Source organism: Ovis aries, chromosome 19 (assembly GCF_016772045.2).
Source record: "Ovis aries strain OAR_USU_Benz2616 breed Rambouillet chromosome 19, ARS-UI_Ramb_v3.0, whole genome shotgun sequence".
NCBI lineage: Eukaryota > Metazoa > Chordata > Mammalia > Artiodactyla > Bovidae > Ovis > Ovis aries.
In genome coordinates this window covers 6,266,158-6,292,156 of record NC_056072.1, presented here as the reverse complement: position 1 = coordinate 6,292,156, position 25,999 = coordinate 6,266,158, and the positions used below count along the sequence as shown (strand labels likewise).

Below are 25,999 nucleotides of genomic sequence, written 5' to 3'. Positions count from 1 at the left end.
AAAATTAATGCTAAATACTTTCAAATTCAGTTATTACTTTTCTAGGAGTTTAAGAAAATCATTGCAAATTTATGCAGAGATCTACCTACAGAGAAGTTTATGGAACTGCGATTTGTCAAAGAGAAGAAAGTTAGACCTCATCGTAAGGTCCATTGATGGGGAACTGGGCAGTCAGTTGTGGCCCATTGATGTGCTGGAATGATCTGCAGTATCTTAAATACTATTGTCCCAATTTATTGACATGGTAGACAGAGGAGACTGGTGGGCTGCAGTCCATGGGGTCGCTGAGGGTCGGACACGACTGAGCGACTTCACTTGCACTTTTCACTTTCATGCCTTGGAGAAGGAAATGGCAACCCACTCCAGTGTTCTTGCCTGGAGAATCCCAGGGACGGGGGAGCCTGGTGGGCTGCCGTCTCTGGGTTCGCACAGAGTCGGACACGACTGAAGCGACTTAGCAGCAGCAGCAGCAGATATAATTTAAAAAGCAGTATTATGATATGCAACCCCTTTCGTAAAAAGTCAAAGAACACGTTTGTACATCAGAATGTTGTAAGTATATTTGCCTGAATTTTAAAGTTTATTTCTCTATGTGTTATGGGTGTATGTTTTTTCTATTTTATTATTATTTATCCTATGATAAGTATTGCTTTTGTTAAAAAAAAAGAAAGATAGTTATAAGAAAAGCAGTGGTTGGATCTTCCACCAAAGCCCCGGGCATGGCCTTTGTGCCGGGGAGGCCAGCCTTGCATGCCTTCATTGCATCTAGCACCCCGCCAGGGCCGTGTCTGTACGAGGGAGGCAGGAGCTGTCAAGCAGTGAGGGATCAATGAGACAATTATTTCCTGACCCCTTACCTTCTGTTCACAGTCCTGTTGGCCTGTTTCTTTGACAGCAAGAGATGATTCCTTTTGTCCCTGGCACCCCTCATTACCAACGTGTTAACATTCAGTGCAAACACATAGAATTTAAAAAGTAATGCTTTTAACCTGTGTATCACCATCTTCTGTTACCTTTTTTTAAAAGTTGGAGTATAATTGCTTCACATAATGTTGTGTTCGTTTCTGCTGTAGAGTGAAATGCATCAGCTGTATGTATACATATATTCCCTCCCTCTTGAACATCGCTCCATCCACCCCCACCCACCCCATCCCTCTAGGTCATCACAGTGCCGAGCTGAGCTCCCAGTGCTAGATGCCAGCTTCGCACTAGCTCTCCTCTTTATACACAGTAGTGTATATATGACAGTGATGTTCTCCCAATTCATCCCACCCTCTCCGACCTCTGCACGTCTGTTCTCGGCTTCTGCAGCTCTATTCCTGCCCTGCAGATAGGTTCATTCGTACCATTTTACTAGATTCCTCATTCTGAAAATGCATTCTCTATCTCACGTATCCTTTAGTAAAAATTCCTTGAGAAAACAAGGGTGACATTGCATGCAAGCAGCCTCTGCTACAGAGCCAGGGTCGACTTTGCCTTTGGAATGAAAACCTGCTCCACAGGGTAGCCACTAAATTAAGACATCTGTGATGTACCAGCTTCTTGGGGCTGCAGTAACAAAGTACCACCAACTGGCCACTTTGTCTTCTGGTGCTGGTCCAGGCATTGGCAAATTGGTGCCTCTGAGGGTCTGATCCAGGTCTCCCACGGCTGTTCTCATTCACCCTCTGTGTGTGTCTTGCTCATAATTTCCATTTTATAAGGACACTATATTGGACTAGGACCCACTCTAATGACTGGATTTTAACCTGATGACCTCTGTGAAAAAAAAAAAAAGAGAGAGAGACTTTTTCACTGCTATGAATGATTGCAGCAAGGATTGAAACTCCTGGGTAACATCCAATCATATTAATAATTTCCTTCCTGAGAAAAATGTGATTGGAGTCCTGCACATGTGGAAGCAAGTTGGAACCCTTCCTGGCAGGCCCTGGATGGGGGCTCCTCAGGCTTTTGCTGCTGCTGCTGCTCAGCCGCTAAGTCACGTCTGATTCTTTGCGAGCCCATGAACTGCCGCAGAACTGCTGCTGAGTGTCCCCTAATCTCAGCCTTGTTCTTGGCCTTTCTGAGAGTTGGTTGTTCAACACCTTTAATCTTCAAGAAGCTCCTGTATTTTTCTAATAAATTTTTTATTGAGGTATAGTTAATTTACACTGTTATATTAGTTTCAGGTGTACAACACAGCAATTCAGTGTTTTTCTAGATTATAATTCAAAGTTTTTACAAAATAAAGGCTATACTCCCCCTTGCAGAAATGTTACATTTAAGCTATGAGAGTTATGATGTTAACATACTTAGTTTGGAGAGACACAGTTCAACCCATAACAATGTATTTTCCTCCTATTGAAAAAAATTGCATTAGTTTGAAATTTTTCAAACATAGAAGCATTAGGGACGGCAATATTAAACCTCCATGTCACTATCAACAGCTTTAGCATCCTCCAACCCAGTATCATTTCATGCTGTCTCTCCCTTCAATCCCCAGTGGAGTATTTTGAAGTAACTCTCAGCCGTAAGAAATGATGCATTCCACGTGGTAAAATTAGATCTAAAGATCCTGTTAGATAAATTAGCATTGCGTGTGTGTGTCTGTGTGTGTGTCTGTGTGTGTGTGTGTGTGTGTGTGTGTGTGTGTGTATGAGTGAGTGAGTGAATTGGGAGAGTCAGAGCAATACCAGAATGTTAGGGCCTATCTCTGGGAAGTAGGACTTCAGGTAATGTTTACTTCCTTTTTTAGAACTGTATTTACTGTCTAATTTTGTTGGGACAGTGGTTGAGGGAGTAAGTCAACCTTTTCTTAATGAGAAAAACAGACATTGGGTGTCTCCAGGTGGTGAGAATGCTGGGCTGAGGGCAGCAGCAGGACCTTCACTGCAGTTGTTTTCGGAGGCAAAAGGGCTATTTTGCTTTCAGAATATGAGAAGGCAAGAGGAGGAAGTACATCAGCCTGTGAAGTGAAGAGGCCCCTGAGGAGGAGAGTGAGGGCTGCCACTCCGGATGAAGCTGTGTGGCCTCAGCACAGACCCCCAGCCTCTCTGAACCCAGGGTTCCTGCCTGCAAAATGGTTTTGATTTTGAATCTACAGCCATAGATTTCTTTGGCCATGAATACTATGATCTCATAGTTCTTTCTTTTTTTAAATTGAAGTATCGTTGGTTTCAACGCTGTGTGAATTTCTTCTCTACAGCATGGTGACTCAGTTATGCATCTGTATACACATTCTTCTTTATATTCTTTTCCATTGCGGTTTATCTCAGGATACTAGATCCAGTTTTCTGTTCAGTAGGGCCTTGTTTATCCCCCCTGTATAACAGTCTGCACCTACGAACCCCGCACTCACAGTCCCTCCCGTCCCCTTTGGCAAGCACAGGTCTGTCTGTCCTCCGCGTCCGCGATTCTGTGCCTGTTTCATATGTTGGTTCATTTGTGTCCTATTTTAGGTTCCACGTGCAAATGATAGCATGTGGTATTTGTCTGTCTGACTTATTTCACTTAGTCACGATCGCCTCTAGCTGCACCGTGTGGCTACAGACGGCATGACTTGGTTCTCGTACGTGGCTGAGAAGTAGTCCCTTGTATGTGTGTGCCGCGTCGTTCTTATTTCTCTGTCGTGGATATTGAGGTGGTTTCGACGTTTTGGCCGTTGTGAATAGTGCTGCTGTGAATGCAGGGGTGCGTGCATTTTTTTGAATTAGAGTTTTATCCAAATGCGTGCCCCAGGGTGGGATTACTGAATCCTACGGTGATTCTATTTTCACTTTTCTGAAGACTTTCCACACTGTCCTCCACAGCGGCTGCACCAGCTTACATTCCCACCGATACGGTAACAGGGCTCCCTTTTCTCCACACCTTCTCCACCATTGGTTATTTGTAGACTTTTTAAATGATGGGCATTCTGGCTGGTGTGAGGTGGTACCTCATTGAAGTTTTGCTTTGCATTTCTCTAATCACTAGGGATGTGGGGCATCTTCCCGTGTGCCTGTTGGCCATCTGTGTGTCTTCTTTGGAGAAATGTCTGTTAAGGTTTTCTGCCCATTTTTTATTGCATTTTTTCCTGTTTATGGTGTTATAGATCTTGAACATTGTGGGTCTGTCTTATTTTTGACAGTGCCGTGTCTTCGTTGTTGTGCGGGGTTTCCTCTGGGTGCGGTGAGTGGGGGAGATCTCCAGTTGCATTGCGTGGCTTCTCACTGTGGCGGCTTCTCGGGTTGTGGAGCATGGGCTCTAGGCTCCTGGGGGCTTCCGTAGTTGCAGTGCGTGGACTCAGTAGCTGTGGCTCCCTGGCTCAGTTGCGTAGGCTCAGTAATTCTGGTACGTGGGCTTAGTTGCTCCGTGGATGTGGGATCCTCTTGGCTTAGGGATTGAACCCACGTCTCCTTATGCCCAAAGGCATAAAAGTGATTTCAAACCTGAGACTCCCCTCCCTGACCCAGAGCCCAGGGCAAGGGGGATCCTGCCAAAACAGGCACCTGTCCTCTGTCCGGAAGGCCTGGGCTCTCAGGCCAACCAGCAGGGACCAGTGGAGGCCTCGGACAGGAGGCAAACCAAGCAGATTAAAGTAGCAGCATTAAGGTTTTGAAATTAGATCGCCATTGAAACCACAGGCCATGAGTAGGCAAGGGCTTGTGTGCTCAATCCATGCATATGACTGCCTCCTAAAAAATTCACACTGGACCTGGAGTCTCCTAACATGATAGCCAAGATGTCTGAGGTAGGCTCCAAAAATCACCTCTCACTCCAAGAGCCAACAGAAGTACCCCTTGAATGAAAAAAGAGAATTATCTGACATCTAAACGGAGATGTTAAATGCTGAGCACAGCCTCAGCCATCTGTTTACACTTGGACCTTGCCTGCCTTCAAGCTGCAGGGGCCGAGCTAAGCACAGAGACCCCATGGTCTGCAAAACCTTTAATATTTATTCTCTGACCTTTTATAGAAGTTTGGCGACATGTGGAGTCAGGCTTTTTCCCATTTTTAATTTCCCTTGGTTTGTAATATAGAATAACATGGTCTTTACCTTGGTTTCTCCATTCTCTTCCTACGCTTTGTCATTTTGTTCTTCCTCATTATCATAGCCTCATCTGTGTAGCTGGCAGCCTCACCCCGTTGGAGAGGGACCCGATTTCCTCCTGCTCTGCTTTGTTCCTTATTGTCGCCGTCACCAGCCCCTACCGAGCTGTGAGGGTCTGCAGGTCTGCCTCCATGGGGTTTTCTTTGTCTGCTCACCTGACGAGCCTGGAGGGAGAGCTGGGAGTCCTTAAGATGTTTAGGACTAGCCTGCGTGGGGTCATGCCTGGGACCAAGGAGAGCCGTGCAAGGAGACCCGGAGCCCTGCCTCAAGGAAGCTCTCGGCTGGTTACAGTCCAGTAGGCGTTGTGTCAAGAGCCAGAAGGACAGAGTACAGGAGGACGCTTGAGAGGGAAGTGCGTCAGCAAGAAGGAGGAAATTGTTCAGGTGAGCCCAGGAATGACTGTGTTCCCAACACTACACCTGGAGAAAGGCTGGAGAGGTGGGAATGTCACCTGTCCAGGTGCCGCTACTGCCCTCTGGTGGCAAAGCAAAGGGGCTTTATGGTTTACACCGTAGGGGAAACAGACCTCCAGGGGGCAGTGTCTCCCAGCGGCGGGGGCGGTGTCAGAGTTAAGGGGGATGGGATGAACTGGGATATGCGGCCTGGCACGCACACACTACTGATACTGTGTGTAGAACAGATAATTCATGATGTGCTGTGCAGCATGGGGAGCTCTATGTAATGCTCGCTGGTGACCTACATGGGAAGGAAATCTAAAAGAAAAAAAGAGGGGATGCATGTGTACATACAGCTGGTTAACTCTGCTGTACAGCAGAGACTAACAGCATTGTAAAGCAACTACAATAAAAATTTAAAAAAAAATCTGGGAATTAGGAATTTGGTCGACAAAACAGAGACTTGACAGGGATCAAGGAACAGTGGCTCAGGACTGGCAGAAACAGCAGGGTGAGGATGCTGAGGCAAGGCACTCAGTGAGTTTTAGGGTGCATGCTGTATGTTGATGGGTATTTTAGGAAACTTCTGTAACCAGCTATCAACTCATTTCTGGATGGGGAGTCTGAAATACTAAAGTAATGCTGCTGAAGGTAGTTGAACAGTAAATCTGTTAATGGAGATGGCAAGCTAGTTAGGTTAGTTAGTTTGGGTTCTAAGGGCTTTGAAGCCTGGCTTGTAAGCCTAGGTGATGACTTTGGCCAAGTGAAAAAAATTGCCCTAAGGTGGTCAAGGACTGATCCGTGACCCAAATGTGAGACTTAGCAGGGGCTCTGGGGTCCCATCAGGCTGAGGAGAAATGCCAAAACAAGGCCACCTCGAGGTTGACATTGAATTGTCTGGTCTCCTCCCAATCAGGACAGATTGAATTGCTGAAGGCTCCGGGTTGTCTGGGAGCCCGGGAGGTTCTGCCAACAAGGCCGGCAGCTCTGGTGACGTTGGGAGAAGAAAGCCATGCGTGAGGCTGATGCTTTGGTTGCCAACGGATGGATGAGTGACGAGCTGGTGTTTGTTGATGTCTGACCTGTCAGGACGGGACCTTTCTGGTGCCTCTCTGAACCCACATCAAGCTTTGCAGGTCAGAACAGTCTAAAGTGATCGAGGCAAGTGTAGCCACTGCTGCTCCTGTCCTCCTTTAGCTGGGTCTCATCTTGTTGAGCTGATGTCATTGGGTTTGGTCTTTGCCTTTAGCTTTGGTTTCAGCTTCACTGAAAGAAAGCGATGCAGCCACTGACTTCCTCTGCACCACCCACACTTTGACTTTGCGCTGCGTGTGCCATTGTTTGCACCACAAGGAATGGGTCATAGAATTTTCGCTTCACTATGAAATTGGACTTGACCTACGGTTAATCTATTTTAGAACCTTGGAGTTGATGTGTTCAGGGAGTAGATCTCTGAAATTTGACGAGGGTCCCATTTGCACCCGTGTTACAAGGTGTGATGCCCCTGACTGTAGAAATGAAATGCCAGCAAGAAATGAAACGTGTGCCTTTTGTTCGCTCTGGTTTTTAAATGCCACGCATTGTTCATGTTGTGCTTCAGAAGAGTGTTTAGGGACTTCCTGGTTGATCCAGTGACTGAAGACTGCGCTTCCAATGCAGGGGCACTGGCTTGATCCTGGGGAACTAAGATCCCGCATGCCTCATGGAGCAGCCAAAGAATAAAATAAAGAAGCGTTCAGAAACCTGATTTGAAATCCATGTAATTAGCGGTTCAGGCTGTTCCAAGGCTGGTGGCCGTCACTGACTACGCTTTGTTCTTATGTTGAGGTTGTGGGAACCTGCAGGACAGAGTGAGCTGCTTAGAGACTTTGTGTCACGTACAGCTTTGTGACATCTTCTCAAATGTGCCCTTCATTAAAATCGGATATGAAAATGGATGAAACTTGTTCTTCCCAAGTCTGATGGGAGGCTCTCCTCAGGACCTCCCAGTGTGAGGAATGTTCCGGCAGCAATAGCCATGATATATCATCCTGAGGCTGGCAGTCCTGCGTTGCTTGCTGAGTTCATTCAGTTTCTTTTGGAGCCTGCTGATGCTCATAGAAAGTGAAGGTTGGCGTCAGTTGTGTCTGTAAAGACTAAAGTTCTGTTTCCGTCTGCTTAACATGTCAAGTGCTGCGCTGGGATGACTCTTCTTTCAGTGCGCCGTTTCCCAAGAAGGATGCTGAAGTCCATCCAGTGCCTGGTCACTGGCATTCCTTAGCACAGCGTGACTCAGGGGGCGCTGTTGGCATTTTGGAGCAGGAAAGTTCTTGAGTGGGACTGTGCCCTGACTTGTGGGGCATGTGGCACCCCCGCCCCCTCCCACCCAGCACCAGCTGTTCTGCAGTCACCGTAGCTGACAAATCCACCCACCGCCAGCTCCGGTGTCCCCTCCAGGCGGCCATCCTGTCTCTGGCGCTGGCAACAGGCTCTCAGTAAACACCGTCAGATGTTTTCCAGAGTAGGTCTGTGCCGCCCATCTCTGGGTGGGAGATTCGGGGAGCCGGCTTTGTGTTCATTGACTTTTAGCCGTACTGGGTTTTCGTTGCTGCTCATGGGCTTTCTCTGTGTGCAGGCTTCTCATTGCGGTGGTTTCTCTTGATGCAGAGCACGAGTTTGAGATGCTCAGGCTCAGTGGCTGCAGCTCAAAGGGTCTAGGGTGAGGGCTCAGTTGTGGTGCCTGAGCTTAGCAGCTCCACAGCCTGTAGGATCTTAGTCCTGTCTGACCAGGGGTTGAACCAGTGTCCCCTGTGCTTGTAATTGGATTCTTAACCACTGAACCACCAGGGAGGGGTCCCCAATTTTGTGTCTTTTTTACCTGAGATTTGCATCATATTTTATGCTTGTGAAATAATTATTTACCCTATGCTATATAATTGGAATATAGTTCTTTTTGTTGATTAAAAATGAGTATATTACAACTACTATATAGAAAATAGATAATCCCCAAGCACCTACTGTATAGCGCAGGGACCCCTATTCAGTGTCCTGTGGTGACCTATATGGGAAAAGAATCTGAAAGAGAATGGATATATGTGTAGATTCGTAAGTGAATCATTTTGCAGTACACCTAAAACCACCACATGATGTAAATCAGTTATAGTCCAAGGCAAAATAAAAATTAAAAAAAGAGTGGATTCCATAGTTAATGGCTTCATATTAGTTACCTTTTCTCTTAAGCATTATGACATCTTCTGTAATAGTCCAGAGCATATGCTTTACATTCTGGTTTTATGTTTTCGTCTTCTCTTTCAACACATCATTTTTTCTGAGACAAGTTTTTTTGGTAGGAATTTACAGAAATGCTGACTATGACGAGTAGCTCGAAGTCGACTTCTCCCTAAATGTTAGCGGTTCTCCATAGAGTTGACTGTCAATGAATATGTAAACATTGTATCTTTTTGATGTTAAATTTAACCATTTTCTTGGCAAACTGAAACTGATAGCAGAGGTATTACTTTTCCCGAATCTTCAGCCCTGTGGTTCTAACGGACTGTGATGATTCTTGTAGACTGTGTCATAAATGGATTCTTTTGCCCCTCAGTGAAGAGAAAGGGGCCCTGGGGGTTCATTCATTCATTCAGCAGATAGTTGCTTGGGATCCATCAGTGAATCACACAGATAGAATGGTTCCTGCTTTCATGCTGGTACAGATGATTTTAAATTATGTGGTGCAGGAAGCTTTCCCAAGAAGGCAGCTCTTCAGCAAAGACCTGAAGAAGAAATGAATTCTTACTGAGCCCCTGTTATGCCTCAGGTACTGTTTTGGGAGCCAGAATGGCTAGCTATAACCTCTGTAATCAGCAGAAAATAACTTACATGGTCAGAGGATGGGCGTGTAATCTGTTTAATGTCACTATTTAAAAAAATCTTTTTGAAGTAATGGCACCAATTTTGGTTAAGTAGGATTGCAGTGGGCAAACTGTTTTTAAGGCAATGACTACACAGAGTGGTCTTCAAAAGAAAATAGAAAGAGAAGCCCACGTATGGGATGGGTTTTGTGTCCAGGTCCAGCGGTCTTTGCAGAGGTATGGCTTCTCCCCAGCTGGTGGCGTCATGATGGTCCCAAGGATCCTCCTGGGGATGACGGTGACGAAGCAGGAGCAACTGCTTTAGATTACGAATGGCTTTTGTGGGAGATGCTTGAAGAACAGTGAAGGGGTCCAGGGAGCAGGAGTTGGTCCCTGCCTCGAATGCTGACCTGTGACCTCAGGCGGGCTGCCTTTGCTCCTCCGCACACCAGCTCGACTGCTTATTTGCTGGCCATGCAATTTATGCTCATCATCTGGTTTAGCAAGTTAAGGTGTAAAAACAGGAGGAGGATGCACTTCCCAAGACCACCAGTCAAGCCCTTTTCTAGTTCTCAAATTCCTTTCTCCTTGATTTGTCCAAGGAAACACTGCTTGCCTGTAGCTTTTGAATTGAAGCCAGGCCACTATGGCGTTAACTGGTTTGCCACAGCGTTAGCTGTGGAGCAGGGTTGGCTCTTGAACTCCTGGTTTTTCTCCTCCTCTTGGCTCCCTACACATGGTGTTGAGGAAGTTGATGGCTCTCCTAGCATTTTAGGGGCAGAGTGGGTCAGCGCTGGTTTTGCTGTGTGTGTGGTCTTACCCCCACAAATGCTAGCCCCAGATTCCACTTTTATTTCCTGAACTTCAAGGAGGACCACCAAGGAGTTAGGGATGGACAGGAGGTGGAAGCAAAGCAAGGAATTAACCTTGCTCTGAGACAAAGCCAGGGGTGCCCATTGTCTCGGATAACCTTCCTGTGGTCCGAGGACCTTTAAGTTGATCACAAGACTTCTACTTTTAGTATATTTATTTTTACCTTTCAAAGATCTGTAAAAGATACACCTGGATGGCCCGGTGGTCCCCTTCAGGTCTAAAGTTCTAAAATTCTCTTGTGTGCAGAGCTGCAGAGGCTAAGTGCCTTTGGGTAGATGGATCCGGATGGATTTCATCCAAGGCCTGCGGCATCCCAGGATGGATGTGCACCGAGCATCCTCAGACTGCATCTTCACGCCGCCGGTAGTCTGGGTGGTGATGCTGTCTTGCACCGCACTTTTTCTTTTCTTTTAATTAATTCAGTTATTTTAATTGGAGGCTAATTACTTTACAATATTGTAGTGGTTTTTGCCATATATTGACATGAATCAGCCATGGGTATACATGTGTTCCCTATTCTGAACCCCCTCCACCTCCTTGCCCATCCCATCCCATCCCATCCCATCCCATCCCATCCCATCCCATCCCATCCCATCCCATCCCATCCCATCCCATCCCATCCCTCAGGGTCATCCCAGTGCTCCGGCCCTAAGCACCCTGTCTCATGCATCAAACCTGGACTGGTGATCTATTTCACATATGGTAATACACATGTTTCAGTGCTATTCTTTCAAATCATGCCGCCCTTGCCTCCTCCCACAGAGTCCAAAAGACTGTTCTTGACATTTGTGTCTCTTTTGCTGTCTCACATATAGGATCATCATTCCTATCTGTCTAAATTCCATATATATGCATTAATATACTGTATTGGTGTTTTTCTTTCTGACTTACTTCACTCTGTATAATTGGCTCCAGTTTCATCCACCTCATTAGAACTGATTCAAATGCATTCTTTTTAATGGCTGGGTAAGACTCCATTGTGTATATGCACCACCGCTTCTTATCCATTCGTCTGCGGGTGGCATCTAGGTTGCTTCCGTGTCCTGGCTGTTGTGAACAGCGGCACCGCACTTTGGTCCACTCCCGTGGTTTAGCGCTGGCTCCCGGACGCTGGAAGCGGGGCCTTCCGACTCTCACCTCGGGCTGTCTCCCTTTTCCGCAGATGATGACCCAGGTGGAGGGGCAGCAGAAGACCCTGGTGCACGCCATCGAGTCTCTCCCAGGCTCTGGCCCCCTCACTGCCTTGGACCAGGACCTGCTGCTCCTGAAAGCTACCTCTGCTGCCACCCTCAGCTGCCTTGGGGAGTGCCTGAGCCTGCTCCAGCAGAGCCTGCACCGCGCCGGCCAGTCCAGCCACAGGCCGGCGGCCTCGGGTAAGACCTCCCCGGCGGCGGCGCGCCCGGGTCTGCGAGTGCGCGTCGTCGGGTGTGCGCGCGTGCCTGCCGGTCCGCTGTGACCTTCTTCCTTTAAGTCGGTCCATCTCGCCTTTTATTGAAGTGCTTCTCCGTTTTCCCCTTCTCAGCCTCACTTGGGCTGTCTATATTTTTTCATTTCACCCATTAGCAGTGTGCCATCCTATAAACAATTTAACGTTTTCATGAATACTACAGAACTCTTCCGAAACGTGTTAGCATTCAGTTCTCCATTGCCTTCTATTTGTGAATTGTGCCCTCAGTGTTGTGATTGCAAGATCCGTTGCTCAGCAGCGTCTGGTCCGCTATTTCCAGCTGTGCCTGTGGGGCGTGTCCCCGACACCCTCCCATGATGAACAGCCGCCTTGCCTCCTGCTCTCTGCTGCGGGCCACCCTGCCCTCCTCTTTCCTGTCTCCTCAGGGCCCGGTGTGAGATTTTCTCTGGGATACAGAAGCATTTCTAGCTGTTTATCAAGAAGTTCGAGATAATAATAAACTCCCCGAAGAGGCGCCAGTCCTTTTGAAGGAAGGTTTCATGGATAAGCAGACAGAAAGATATTAGGGAAGATTAAATGATAAAGGTGAAAATGCCTTCAGATGGGTCATGTCATAGAGAATTATAAAATATTAGAAGAGATGCACTGAAGTCTCACTGAGCTTTGTTGCCCAGGGTTCAATTAATTAACGAAGAATGAAGCAATTCAGGTGATAGGAAGCCAAGCCAGGTGATGATGAATGGTCTGTATTTCACATTTCTTCCAGGTCCCCACTGCTCTCCTCTGTCACCAGGGTTAAAGGGGTGATGTTGGTTTCCCAGAGTCAGCTGTAGGGGTGGGGGGTGGGGTTTGAGTTTCTTCTGTAGTACCCACCCTCATTTACTAAGCTCTGATTCTATCGGTGTCTACCTTTTGCTACCCATTTTATGAAATCTTCACGACGGGTGTATCATTATGCCCGTTATGTGGGTGAGCTGAGCCGAGGCTCAGAGCAGTTAAATGACCTGCCCAAAGCCACCCTGGTACCCTTTGTTCAAACCAGAACAGACCACCCAGTGGACTCTGGATTCCCCAGACTGGGGCTGGTCACATCTTAATTTTCTGACACTGTCCTGCTCACATCTTAATTGTCTCAGGGCAGGTATTTGTATTTTTTTTTCTTTATTCTTTGGGAAATAGTTTGAGACTTCTAAAAAAGTTACAAGAATAGTATGAAAAATTCTCATCAATCTCCAGATTCTCCAAATGCTATTATGATGTTTGCTGCATCTTCTCTGTATGTATAAGCCTATTACAATATTCTAGCCACTAAAGAGTAAGTTGCCAACGATATGTATCTTTACTTTCCTATACCTCAGTGTGAATTTCCTTGAAAAAAGGGCACTCTTCTCTGTAATAACAGTACAGTGGTCCAAATTGAGAAATTAACATAAATACAATCCTCTTCCTAATTTGCAGACCTTACTAAAATTTTTTTAAATTGTACTTGTTTATATTTTCGGCTGCACTGCCTTCGTTGCTACGTGTGGGTTTTTTCTGGCTGTGATGAGCAGGGGTTTCTCTCTCGTTGCAGTGCGTGGCCTTCTCATTGCGGGGGCTTCTCGTTGTGGAGAGCAGGCTCTGGGGCACACGGGCTTTGGTAGCTGTAGCTCTTGAACTCTGTAGAGTGTGGCTCAGTAGATGTGTTGCATAGACTTAGTTGCCCCGTGGCATTGTCACCTTCCCTGACCTAGGACTGAACCCACGTCCCCTCTGTTGGCAGGCAGATTCTTAATTGCTGACCACCAGGGAAGTCCCGACTTGACTGAATTTTGCCTATGACTCTACCAGTGTCTTCTGTAACGAAAGAAAAACATTCAGGTGCCAGATCTGGGCTGGGAGAGGCGTGTGTGTCCAGGTGCAGAGTGAAGGCACTCCGTGTGCTTTTTCTCCTTGCTTTTTCCTTCTCTACTTGAAAACTGAGACTCCCTGACTTTCCCTGGTCTGGTTTGAGCCTCAGTGACTGCTTTAGGCATTGGGCACACCTCAGCATTAGACTGGGTACTTCTCAAAGTTCCTAGAATTCTTCTTGCACCAGAACCTGCTTCTAGGCTCTGCGAACAAATGGGCTCATTCCAAGAAGGAGTGGATAAGAAACTTGAACCATTTTCTTGTGCCTGAGATATATGCCTTACCTGTTTCTTCAGGGTGACTTTCTAGTAAATTTCAAATTTTCATTCCAAATTCTTTCTCTGGGGTTTTTAAGGGCTGGAGGGATGAAGCTTGAGGTCGAATTTCAGATGTGGTGAGAGGTTGAAGTGGGGACTGTCTGTGGGGGACGCGGGAGACCGCGCAATGTCCTGGACACTACCCCACCCACCCTGCTGCCTCCTGGGGGAGTGGTCGTCCTGTCCTTTCCTGGACCTGACTCCATTGTCCGTCCACCCTTCCTTTTAGCCGTTTTTACTGGGGAACTTGGCTGAAGGTTGGAGAACAGAGCATGAAGCATCATAAAGGTTATTGTGTTTCTTTGTCTTCCTAACCCTTTCCAAAGTTACATTCCATGTAACATGGCCCTTTGGATTTTGAAACATTCTGCACATGTCTTTTAAATCTGTGCCAGCACATTTAGGGGAAAAAAGGTGGAATTACATCCTTATCCAAAGCATCATAGTTGCCTGCAGTTAAAACAGAATTCCAGGATCTCAAGCTAATGGAATGGAAGAACCTGGTGACCCCAGGAGTGTCATCTCAAAATGCATTTGTTAAGAACCTCAGGGCTCTTTGGGTTGATAGGGACAGTAGCAGCCTGACTCCTGCTGATAAAAACTTAATGGTTATATCCAAGGAGTGCCAGACTGGGTTGCTGGAAATCAAAATCTCATTAAAGCGAACCTCTATCAGGCCTTCCTCCAGAGCAGCAGTCCCCAGCCTTTTGGGCACCAGGAACCGGCTTTGTGAAAGACACTTTTTCCAGGGACTGGAAGTTGGGGGATGGTTTCTGGATGGCTCAAGTGAATTCATTTATTGCTCACTTTATTTCTAATCTAATGCCATGACTGATCTGACAGGAGGTACCAGTCTGTGGCCCAGAGGTTGGGGACCCCAGCTCTAGAGTTTCAAGGGGCAGGGGGTGGGGGTGGGGCGCAGATCGCTCGGCATAGCCGATATCTGTAGGCACTGTTCATGAAGTCTCTTTGCTTTCTGATCCTTCTACACTGATTTTCTTTTTTCCTTCTGACCCTCTTCGGAATCAAAACCTACTCTGTGATCTCACGGCATCTTCTGTAGCTTCTTGTTGCATCTTCTGGGGAACCTGGCAGCTCTAGAGCCTTTGTCTGAAGATGTTGCTCCCCGACCTCAATTTCATTTCAAACAGAGCGACTGGACCAAGGTGGAGATTACTTGAGCTCTCATCTGTGCCCACCTGCACATTTCAGGCTCGGGTCCTATCTCCGATGTTACCTCTGAGATAATTCAGGGCTGAAATGCTTCATCTAACTTCTGTTTATGGAGAGGTTTGTAGCTAAAATTTATAAAGGAACTTGGCTTCTTGGTCCAGGCTTATGTTCCCTGGTTCTCCTCTATCCTGGTGACTGAATCTTCTCCAGCATTTTGATAGAGGCAGATGCGTGATGGGATAGGGCAGGTGGGCATCTGGTTTCCTGAGTCCAGATATGTGCCTCTGATTTTCCGCGGTATGACAAGTCAGGGCTGCACCAGAGCTGGAGACGGCTGGGCTGCTTGGGAGTCTGCGCTGGAGGGGGATTCCAGACCTTAAGGTGGTCTAGCGGGGCAGAGCAGTCTGCTGCCTGTGCTTCTGGGGGAGTTCCTCACCTGATCAGGGAACATGATTCAAAGGCAGCACAGACACCTGTGATCAGACCAGCACATTCTAGTGCACTGTGAGAGCTGGCTACCGCCTTATGGTGGGTGCAGGACATGCTGGGAGAGAACACTGGGGTTAGAGCTGCTGGAGTGGGGTGGCAGAGGAATCCCTGTGGATAATGCTCATGCCCTTGGACATGAATCAGGGCTAGAGACCAAGACACATGTAATTGAAGAGAGGGGAACCGGAGCAGAACTTAATATGCACTTCTTAACTTGCCCTTCCAGTAACTTTTTCTTTTAAGATTTATAAGGATTGTTGGTTAATAAGCCAGTTGCATTGGTTCCTGCTATTTTGGGGTTTGGCCAAAAGGGTCAAATAGATGAGACTTTTTTCTTTTGGCTGCACCACACAGCATGTGGAAACCAGTTCCCTCATCAGGGTTTGAACTCAGTTCAGTTCAGTTCAGTCGCTCAGTCATGTCCAACTCTTTGTGACCCCATGAATTGCAGCATGCCAGGCCTCCCTGTCCATCACCATCTCCCGGAGTTCACTCAGACTCACATCCATCGAGTCCGTGATGCCATCCAGCCATCTCATCCTGGGTCGTCTCTTTTTCCTCCTGCCCCCAATCCCTCCCAGCATCAGAGTCTTTTCCAATGAGTCAACTCTTCACATGAGGTGGCCAAAGTACTGGAGTTTCAGCTTCAGCATCATTCCTTCCAAAGAAATCCCAGGGCTGATCTCCTTCAGAATGGACTGGTTGGATCTCCTTGCAGTCCAAGGGACCCTCAAGAATCTTCTCCAACACCACAGTTCAAACGCATCAATTCTTCAGCACTCAGCCTTCTTCACAGTCCCAACTCTCACATCCATACATGACCACAGGAAAAACCATAGCCTTGACTAGACGGACCTTAGTCAGCAAAGTAATGTCTCTGCTTTTGAATATACTATCTAGGTTGGTCATAACTTTTCTTCCAAGGAGTAAGCGTCTTTTAATTTCATGGCTGCAATCACCATCTGCAGTGATTTTGGAGCCCCCCCAAAATAAAGTCTGACACTGTTTCTACTGTTTCCCGTCTATTTCCCATGAAGTGATGGGACTGGATGCCATGATCTTCGTTTTCTGAATGTTGAGCTTTAAGCCAACTTTTTCACTCTCCTCTTTCACTTTCATCAAGAGGCTTTTCAGCTCCTCTTCACTTTCTGCCATAAGGATGGTGTCATCTGCATATCTGAGGTTATTGATATTTCTCCTGGCAATCTTGATTCCAGCTTGTGTTTCTTCCAGTCCAGCATTTCTCATGATGTATTCTGCATAGAAGTTAAAGAAGCAGGGTGACAATAAACAGCCTTGTCGTACTCCTTTTCCTATTTGGAACCAGTCTGTTGTTCCATGTCCAGTTCTAACTGTTGCTTCCTGACCTGCATACAGATTTCTCAAGAGGCAGGTTAGGTGGTCTGGTATTCCCATCTCTTTCAGAATTTTCCACAGTTTATTGTGATCCACACAAAGGCTTTGGCATAGTCAATGAAGCAGAAATAGATGTTTTTCTGGAATTCTCTTGCTTTTCCATGATCCAGCAGATGTTGGCAATTTGATCTCTGGTTCCTCTGCCTTGTCTAAAACCAGCTTGAACATCAGGGAGTTGCTCTCAGGCCTCCTGTATTGGAAGTGTGGAGTCTTAACCACTGGGCCATCAGGAAAGTCCTGGTGAGATTATTGTAGGGTCTTTTCTGGGCTTTTCCCAGTTGTTGACTTCTTTCTTCTGTTCTGCTTCAGTTTTTCCCAGAAACATCTTCAGATTCTTAACTTTCATCCCTTTTCCCCACTCAGACCTTTTTCCCCCTCTGGCCCTACAGTGTCTTATCTTTTCTCTACCTCTATCTGTCCTTTCCTGACACTGCTTCTGGTCGCAGTGCATCCCATTTAAGTCATCTTCCCTTATTTTGTGATAAAAAGTCAAGATAAAAATGTGATGATCCTTTCAGTAAGCAGCATACTGGGAAACACTACCATTGCAGAATCTTTCTGATGGGCAGTTTTATTTATTTACTTTTTTACAGCGGTCAAAACAGATTGATTGGCAGTTCCTCCATAAAGAAAGCCGTCAGATCCTACCATACCAGCTTTTCATCGTAAATACACCCTATGTTTTCCCCATGTTTGTAAACGTCAGTCTTACTCATTTGGGGAAAGCCCTCTCAGATTGACTGCACCCCGGAGGCGGGAGTTCACTGTGTTACAGGAACAGTGGGGGGCTTTCCAGTGCCTCCCCTGTCACTGGCGTCTGTTTCGGCAGAGACATCACAGCGCTGGTGTGGGTACTGCAGCCTCCAGAGCTCCAGCAAGGGGTAAGCTGAGGCCAAGAGCAGAGTCAGACAGTCCCACAGTCAGAGCTTTAAGCCCGTGGTTAAATCTTCCGTAGCTTTCTTTCTGCTTCTGGTTGGTTAAGAGAACCAGAAAGTTATTTCCCCCGCCCCCTGTTTCTTGGGTTTCCTGTGTCTACTAAGGTGTGTTGTGTGAGGAGCTGCAGGCATGCGTCAAAACCTGGTGTAAGCACTGGTTTGCAAATTGGTGAACACCTGACCCATTGCCTTCCTCCTCTCTCCTGCTGGATCATCTCTGACGGTCTGCCATGCAGGAGCTTTAGGGTGGACTGGAAAGTGAAAGGTAATTGACATACGACCAGCAGGCTACGGTCAGCAGCCACGTGGTGATGTTAGAGCCTGGTTTTCTTTGCGTTTGTACTTGCTGGTATGTCTGTGATCATCTTTCTGCCGTAGACCTTCTGAGTCACTTTCTATAGGTGAGGCGTTTTTTCTCACCTGTCCAACGCATCCGTAGTAACACATACCATGAGCCTTTGTGCCACTAAGGAAAAGGTGCCAATTAAACTATGCCACATTGTGGAGCAGAAGATGAGCTCCAATTTCAGAGATGTTAAAATGTGAAAATTGGTGTGTCTTTGGATTAATGAAATCTGGTTTAGACTTGTGTTTTGTTTTACAACACAATCTTGAGAATTTGTCTTTCAAACACATCATGCAGGCCAGTTATTTTTTTTCCTTACCCCGCTGCTTGTTTTTCTGTTAGTCTCCATTACGCTTTTTGTCTCTGTGTTTCTGTGCTGCTTTTCTTGTTTCCTCTCATTTTGCTACACAGGTTGTGTTTCCTTTTCTATAGCATTTTGGGGGGAAATATGTATATAAATTATAGTAGTGGCTATACTGCAGTCTTCATAAAGATTCATTGACTTGTATTATTGTAATTGTCAAAATCAAGAATGACACATTGTATAGAGTGATGAAGACGAAATATTTTAATTTCCTTTTTTTCTCAGTAGACTTCCCAATTTTTTATTAAAATATACGAGATATTATCAGTATTTTAATATTGATTTAATACTCAATTATGTGTAGTAATGATTAAATCTCTTTAGAGGAATGTTGACTTAATAGTGGTGCTTCATGTCTTCAAGAAGTATTTAAATTCAGTTCCAGGGCTAGGACGGGGTGTGATGAGTGGAACACCTACTGTGAGCATGAATTTAATGGTACCAAAGTCATTGAGATAAATGATGTTTTAATGCAATATCTTTAAACCAAAATTAATGCAAAAAAGTCCAGGATGGACAAAATATCAAAATCTTAAAGATAGGGCTTGACTGGGAGAGGCAACTGAGTCCTTTAAGACATTTTTTTTGTTTTGACACTAATTTTGATTTAAACAATATTGCATGAACGTGTCATTTATCTTGATTACGTCTTGGTGCCTCTTTAAATTTTACCCAGAGGCAAGTGCCTTTTCCCTCCCGAGTCCCAGCCCTGCTCAGCCTTGCGTTCAGCTGGGCTCATCGCTCTTTGCCATTCCTTTCACACAGCTTCTCCAGTCTTGAGCTCTTTATCCTGCTGCTTGTCTTCATGTGTTGGGATATGTCCTCAAGTCATTTTTTTCCCAGAAAGTGGGATATTTTCTGAGTCCCTGCAGTGGTGCTCAGAAGGCATAGAGGGTAGAGTTTGAGAGTCTGGGCTCTGGGCACAGGTGGCCTGGGTGTTCATCTGCCATTTACTCCTGACGCTTACTGGCTCTGCACGCCTCTTTGCTTATCTGTCAAGAGGTAAGTCCTAGGACTTACCTCATGGGTCATCATTAGAATTAGATGAGTTAACACACAAAAATTCCATCTGATAGGGACTTGCCTGGTGGTCCAGTGGTAAAGACTCTTTGCTCCCAGTGTGGGGGTCCAGGTTTGATCCCTGACTGGAGAACTAGATTCAGTATGCTGCAACTGGGAGTTTGCATGCCACAGCTAAAGGTGCTGCAAATAAAAGAGGAGGAAGAAGAAGATCCTGCATGCCGCAAATAAGACCCGGCCCAGCCAAATAAATTAATTAAATAATAACTTTAAAAAGAAAATTTTTTGTATAGTAGTCCTTGGCACCTAGCAAGAGCTCAACAAATGCTGTTTTCAGCAGAGGAAAGATAATTTGTCTGAAGACAAGCATTATCTTTCCAGCCCCGCACCCACCCGGAAATATGTAGATATTCATTTACATTCTTCTCTTCATCTGTCGTCTTTTGGCATTTAGCGTTGCGGCAAAAGCCAAGACTTTCCTCTTGATTTTTTTTTTAATTAAAAAGTGTTGCCAAACTTCATGAGCCAGGCATTCATTAAACTCTTCTATTTTTGTGTGTGTTTGACATTTCAGTAAGAAAAAAACCTAAGAAAATATTGAAAGCTGTGTCTAGATATGAGTCTTTTCTGATTGGTTCTGCTGGACTGTGGTGGGCTGTTTTCACAGGACCCATAACCCGCTCTTCCGCTCCGGCTGTGTGTTGCTTTACTCCTGTTACTGTTTATTGGTTTTGTTCCATTTGTCCCACTGATCTCTTTCAGCTTAAAGGTCCCTGCCCTGTATCTTCTGTCTTTAAGACAGTCCCTATTATTATTATTTATTTTTGTCTGCACTAGCTGTTTGTCGCTGTGCGCAGGCTCTCTCTGGTTGCAGTGAGTGGGGGCCAGCCTCTAGCTGTGGTTTGTGGGCTTCTCACTGTGGTGGCTTCTCCTGCTGCAGAGTATGGGCTCTGGAGCACTGGCTCAGTAGCTGCGGTGCGTGGTGTTACTTGCTCCATGGCGTGCGGAATCTTCCTGGACTAGGGATCGAACACATGACCCCTACATTGGTAGATGGCTTCTTAGTCTCTGGACCACCAGGGAAGGCCTGAATCTTCTGTCTTATTGCTGACCCGTGTGCCCTTGGCAGCTGCTTGACTTTCTACAGTGTTGATTCAGTTTTAACCTTGTTTCAGTATTAACCTTCAGTTCAGTTCTGTCGCTCAGTCGTGTCCGACTCTTTGTGACCCCATGAATCACAGCACGCCAGGCCTCCCTGTCCATCACCAACTCCCAGAGTTCACTGAAACTCATGTCCATCGAGTCAGTGATGCCATCCAGCCATCTCATCCTGGGTCATCCCCTTCTCCTCCTGCCCCCAATCCCTCCCAGCCTCAGAGTCTTTTCCAATGAGTCAACTCTTCGCATGAGGTGGCCAAAGTACTGGAGTTTCAGCTTTAGCATCATTCCTTCCAAAGAAATCCCAGGGCTGATCTCCTTCAGAATGGACTGGTTGGACCTCCTTGCAGTCCAAGGGACTCTCAAGAGTCTTCTCCAACACCACAGTTCAAAAGCATCAATTCTTTGGCACTCAGCCTTCTTCACAGTCCAACTCACATCCATACATGACCACTGGAAAAACCATAGCCTTGACTAGACGAACCTTTGTTGGCAAAGTAATGTCTCTGCTTTTGAATATACTATCTAGGTTGGTCATAACTCTTCTGCCAGGGAGTAAGCGTCTTTTAATTTCATGGCTGCAATCACCATCTGCAGTGATTTTGAAGCCCCGAAAAATAGTCTGACACTGTTTCCACTGTTTCCCCATCTATTTCCCATGAAGTGATGGGACCAGATGCCATGATCTTTGTTTTCTGAATGTTGAGCTTTAAGCCAACTTTTTCACTCTCCTGTTAACCTTAAGTCTGCTAATTAAGCCAACATTATGGCTTTATTTCCTCATAATAATCCCTCCTGCCTCCATCTCTCTCTTCACCTCAGCCTGTTTTCTTCTTCTGCCTTGGGGTTCTCATTTCATAGTGGTCACTTTATTTTGTATTGTGTCAAGGATACACCTCTCCTGATGTTTTCTCTGACACCTTACCATTAGAGTAAATTTCAGAGATATAGTGTTCCTCTCAGCCTTCTGAGTATCCTTCTCAGGATACTATTTCTTTTCTCAAGCACTGTAGAGTTGTTTAAAAACCAACAAACGAACAACAACAACAAAAAAAAACAGTGGAAACTTGAGAATTAGCTGGCTGCACTCAGTTTAGATGATCCCAGTTTTATTGGCAGCATCCAAAGCATCACAGTCAGGAGCCAGTTGGACATATGCCGCCTTCTCTCCATCAGGCCTGATGAGGGTATTGACCTTGGCCATGTTGATGTCATAGAACGTCTTCACAGCCTGTTTAATCGGGTCCTTGTTGGCCTTGACATCCACAGTGAACACCAGGTGTGCTGTGCCTTCTGTTATCTTTGCGGCTGACTCGCTGGTTGAGGGGGAACTTGATGGCATAGTGGTCAAACTTGTTTCTTCCAGGGGCACTCTTCTGAGGATATCTGGGCTCCCTCCTGAGCCACAGTATTTTGGGCCATTGGAGGATGAGTAATGTATGGATCATCTTCTTTTTTCGTTTTATGGCCGTGGATGCCTTTAATCACTGCTCTCTTGGCCTTTCAAGGTCTTTGCTTTGGCTTCCACTTTGGGAAGGGCTGGAGCTGAGAGGAAGAAAGAAAATGAGGGTGCAGGGGCCCCTGCTACCGATGTTCACTGCAGAATTGATCAATTTATACAGCCTTTTTCATTCACTCTTAGAATTTCCCTCCTTTATCCTCACACAATGTAGGTCTGTGCAGACTCCCCCCCAGTGACTGGGGATCAGAGCGGCTGGACTGGTCTGAGGTGGGCTTCTCTCCTGTCCTCACTCGCTGGGCTTTAATGCTCGGAGTCTGTAGACTGTGCAAAAAACTGCATTTCCCAGCGTGCATTGCCACCTCCCCTTCCTGTCCTGGTCTTTGCTGAGTTTTTAGGGAGAAGAGGAAGGCAGACAATAAATGAATGCACAGGTTGAGTTCAGTTCAGTCACTCAGTCGTGTCCAGCTGTTTGTGACCCCATGGACTGGAGCCCCGGCCATCTCCCGGAGCTTGCTCAGACTCACGTCCATCGAGTTGGTGATGCCGTCCAGCCATCTCATCCTCTGTTGTCCCCTTCTCCTCCTGCCTTCAATCTTTCCCAGCATCAGGGTCTTTTCTGAGGAGTCAGTTTTTTGCATCAGGTGGCCAAAGGATTGGAGAGTGAGTTCAGGTAGCACTAAGGGCCGGAAGACAGTGAAACAACTCTTCCCAATATATTGGGGTGGAGGGGAGCCTGTGGCGCGCTGCCTTGCCCAGCATGGTCCTGGGCAGGGGGCCTGAGTGAGAGCCGGTTGAGTCGATCCCTGGATTTATGTGGGAGACCTCCTCCACCAGGTAGATGAAGGAAGGATGCCAGTCTTAGCAGGGAAATAGTGCCCACCAAGACTTCATTACTTTGAAGAGCTTGAAAAAACGTAGCCTTGCTTGGGCATTGTGAGCAGCAGGGGGAGAAGAGCAGGTGGCGGGCAGCGTCTGAGCGCTGAAGGGCGACTGAGCCCTTCTTCGTGTGAGCCAGTCTGCATGAGCCACCCTTCCCTGACTCGCTCACTCCTGCTCCCAGGCTGAGGACGGAATCCCCGCTTCAGCTGAGTGTGAGGCTAGCTCTTCTTCTAATGGCAGGACTGCGGTGGGGTATAGAAATCTGCCTCCAGGTACTTCCTGCCCCCTTAGGAAGCGTATACAACTATTCTACAGTAACCCATGACTCTTAGGAAGGTCGGGGATGCCCTGGTGACTCAGTGCTTAAGGAACCCGCCTGCCAGTGCGGGAGCCACAGGAAACCCAGGTTCCATCCCTGGGTCAGGGAAACCCCCTGGAGGAAGGCATGGCAACCCACTCCAGTATTCTTGCCTGGAGAATCCCAGGGACAGAGGAGCCTGGCAGTCTGCAGTTCGTGGGGTCGCAAAGAGTCAGGCACAACTGAGCATATACGCTTACAAAGGTTAGTATTAGAGTTAGAAAGGCTTTCTTGTTCTTAAGGATCTAGGGAAGATTAGAAAAATGCTTTACAGGGAATTCGCTGGCAGTCCAGTGGTTGGGACTCTTGATTCTGCTGCTGGAGGCCTGGGTTCAATCCCTGATAATGGCACTAAGATCCTGCCAGCCATGTGGCATGGCCAAATAAAGAGAGAAGGAAAACCAGCATTTTATAAACACCAATCTGGTAACCCCAGAAGTGTTTTTGCTGTTATGGCATGACCACATCTGTCTTCAGTGATGTGGCTTCTTGACTTCTGCCGCGCCGGCTGCATCGCATGGCTGTGGGCTTGTGACATCATCACACTGCAGATGTCTTTTCTCAGCTCTGGTCGTCAAACTGCACTCAAACTGCATTTTGAGCAGCCTGTCTCTGATAAAATTCTACGTTGTTATTTTTTATTTTTTGCCCACATCGTGCAGAATCTTTCCTGACCAGGGATCGAACTTATGCCCCCTGCCTTGGGAACTACGGGACCGCCAGGGGAGTCCTCGACTTTTGTTTTTTTATTGTAAATATTTTAAAGTATTTTTAAACAGATAAAAAAAATAATAAAAACAGCCTTAAGGAAATGTGGCAAACTTGCTTTTGTCCAGGAATGGGGAGAGACACAGCCTATGGTGATTCTGATATGGTCATTATGCAGAGACCTGTTTATGAATAGATGATCTGAATCTACACTTCAGTGCACTGAATCAACTGAAATCCACCACCGTCCACTTAAAGCTGGGCCCACGTCACTTTGGGCTTCTCATCTAGTGTGATTCTTCTTGAGCTCTAAATGTTGGATTTGGAAAATGCTTGGCATCATCCTTGGTCTTTATTTCAGAAAGCATCCTGGGATGGCACGGGCCCAAGTCGCACTCCACAGAGCAGCTGAAAAATGGGACACTTGGCTCCTTGCCATCAGCCAGCGCCAGCATCACCTGGGCCATTTTACCCAACTCCACGGAGGACGAGCAAGCCTTCCCGCCAGAGCCAGAGCCAGAGCCAGAGGTAAGCCGCCTGTCCTCTCTAGCACCGTGTACGGCTTGTGTTAGTGCTTGCTGGGAAAGAGAGTAATTATATTTGTAACTTGCTCATCTCAGGATTTTAAGAGGAGACCAGCGATAAAATGGAAGCATCACTCGGGGAGACAAAATCACCCCCGAGCACGCCTGTTCTGCTGCCTGGCAGCTGCCGTGGGCGAATTATGATGCAACCGATGGGGAATCTCCTATTTTCATTGAAATGGAAGTTATCTTCATATTGAGCAGGAGAGATTCTAACACACCCACGGACGTGACGCCTGTTGACATGATGGGAGCAGTTACAATATATTATATCACTCCCTAAAATAGCGGCTTCTTTGTGTTGGTTGTGCTAATACCGTGAGCGCCTGCCTTCCACGCTCACTCCCCGCATGCTACAGGACCGGGCGAGCCCACGGGCAGTGGCTGGGGCTCTTCCAGGTGCTGCATTGCAGCCCAGGTCCAGGGACGAGCAGCTCTGTCGACCTTAGCGGCCAGCCAGACCCCCACAGGCTCCCCGGGCCCTGTGACCTGCCTGCACGATGCTCCTGGCCGCTGAGTGGCAGCTGGAGAGAAGCCAAATGCAGCCTGCCTTTTGTTCGTTTCTCCTGTGTCACGAGTGAATTTCTGTTTTCTCTGTTTCTTTGGATGCACGTTTCCTGTTGACATGATCTCGTAAACTGGGCTGGGACCTACTGTAACCATGTGTTAGAGGTAGTTCTTCATTTCAGTTGAAATCACTTTGGCTTCAGAATTATAGAACAAGATCTATTTTGTAAGGGTGCAAGCCCCAAAGCGGCATCTTGGATCAAATGGTCTTGGTCCTCCATTGGCATTTTTCTCCCAGCTTCACGTGGTTCTTTTCTCCAAGGGTGACTAAAGCGCCTAGGTCTTCCAGAGGCAGGGTTAGCCTGCCCACAGAGTATTTCATCAGCATCTGTAAGGTGACTTCACAGATGATGAAATGATAGGGGATGTGAGATTTTGAAAGGCCTTTGCCTCTGGCCATGCACCGAGTTTCAGGTGGGGAACCCTTGCAGCTGACATGTAGTTGCCTCACAAGGTAAGTTGGCAGCTGAGAGGATGATTGGAGCTTGGCATTGGGTAGCTCTTTTGAGAGCCTTGGGTGGGGTCACGTTTGAGGAGGGGTACTTCGCTGCTAAGGGGCTGAGAACTCCAGTCCCTTCCATTCCATTGGGAAAGAAGCTTTGGGACTTCACACCATAATACACATACTTAAAACTTGCTCTAGAAAGAAATGAAAAGAGAAATACTTAGATCTTCAGAAATAATTGTTTAAATCCTGTGCACAGCAGCATCACGGAAACCCTAGCAGACTGTCATCTAATAAGCTTTTAAAAAAAAGAT

At 46.7% G+C, this 25,999-nt stretch overlaps 1 protein-coding gene across 3 annotated transcripts in view; it reads left to right on the top strand.

Annotated features, from left to right (window-relative positions):
- OSBPL10 (oxysterol binding protein like 10) overlaps positions 1-25,999 on the top strand; it is a 342,133-nt gene that overhangs the window by 227,443 nt on the left and 88,691 nt on the right. For all 3 annotated transcript variants that reach the window (XM_027957942.3, XM_042235773.2, XM_042235774.2), the window contains exons 5-6: positions 11,329-11,539; positions 24,451-24,617. In XM_027957942.3, coding sequence (XP_027813743.1) covers positions 11,329-11,539; positions 24,451-24,617 — 378 coding nt within the window. The remainder of the gene's footprint in view (positions 1-11,328; positions 11,540-24,450; positions 24,618-25,999) is intronic.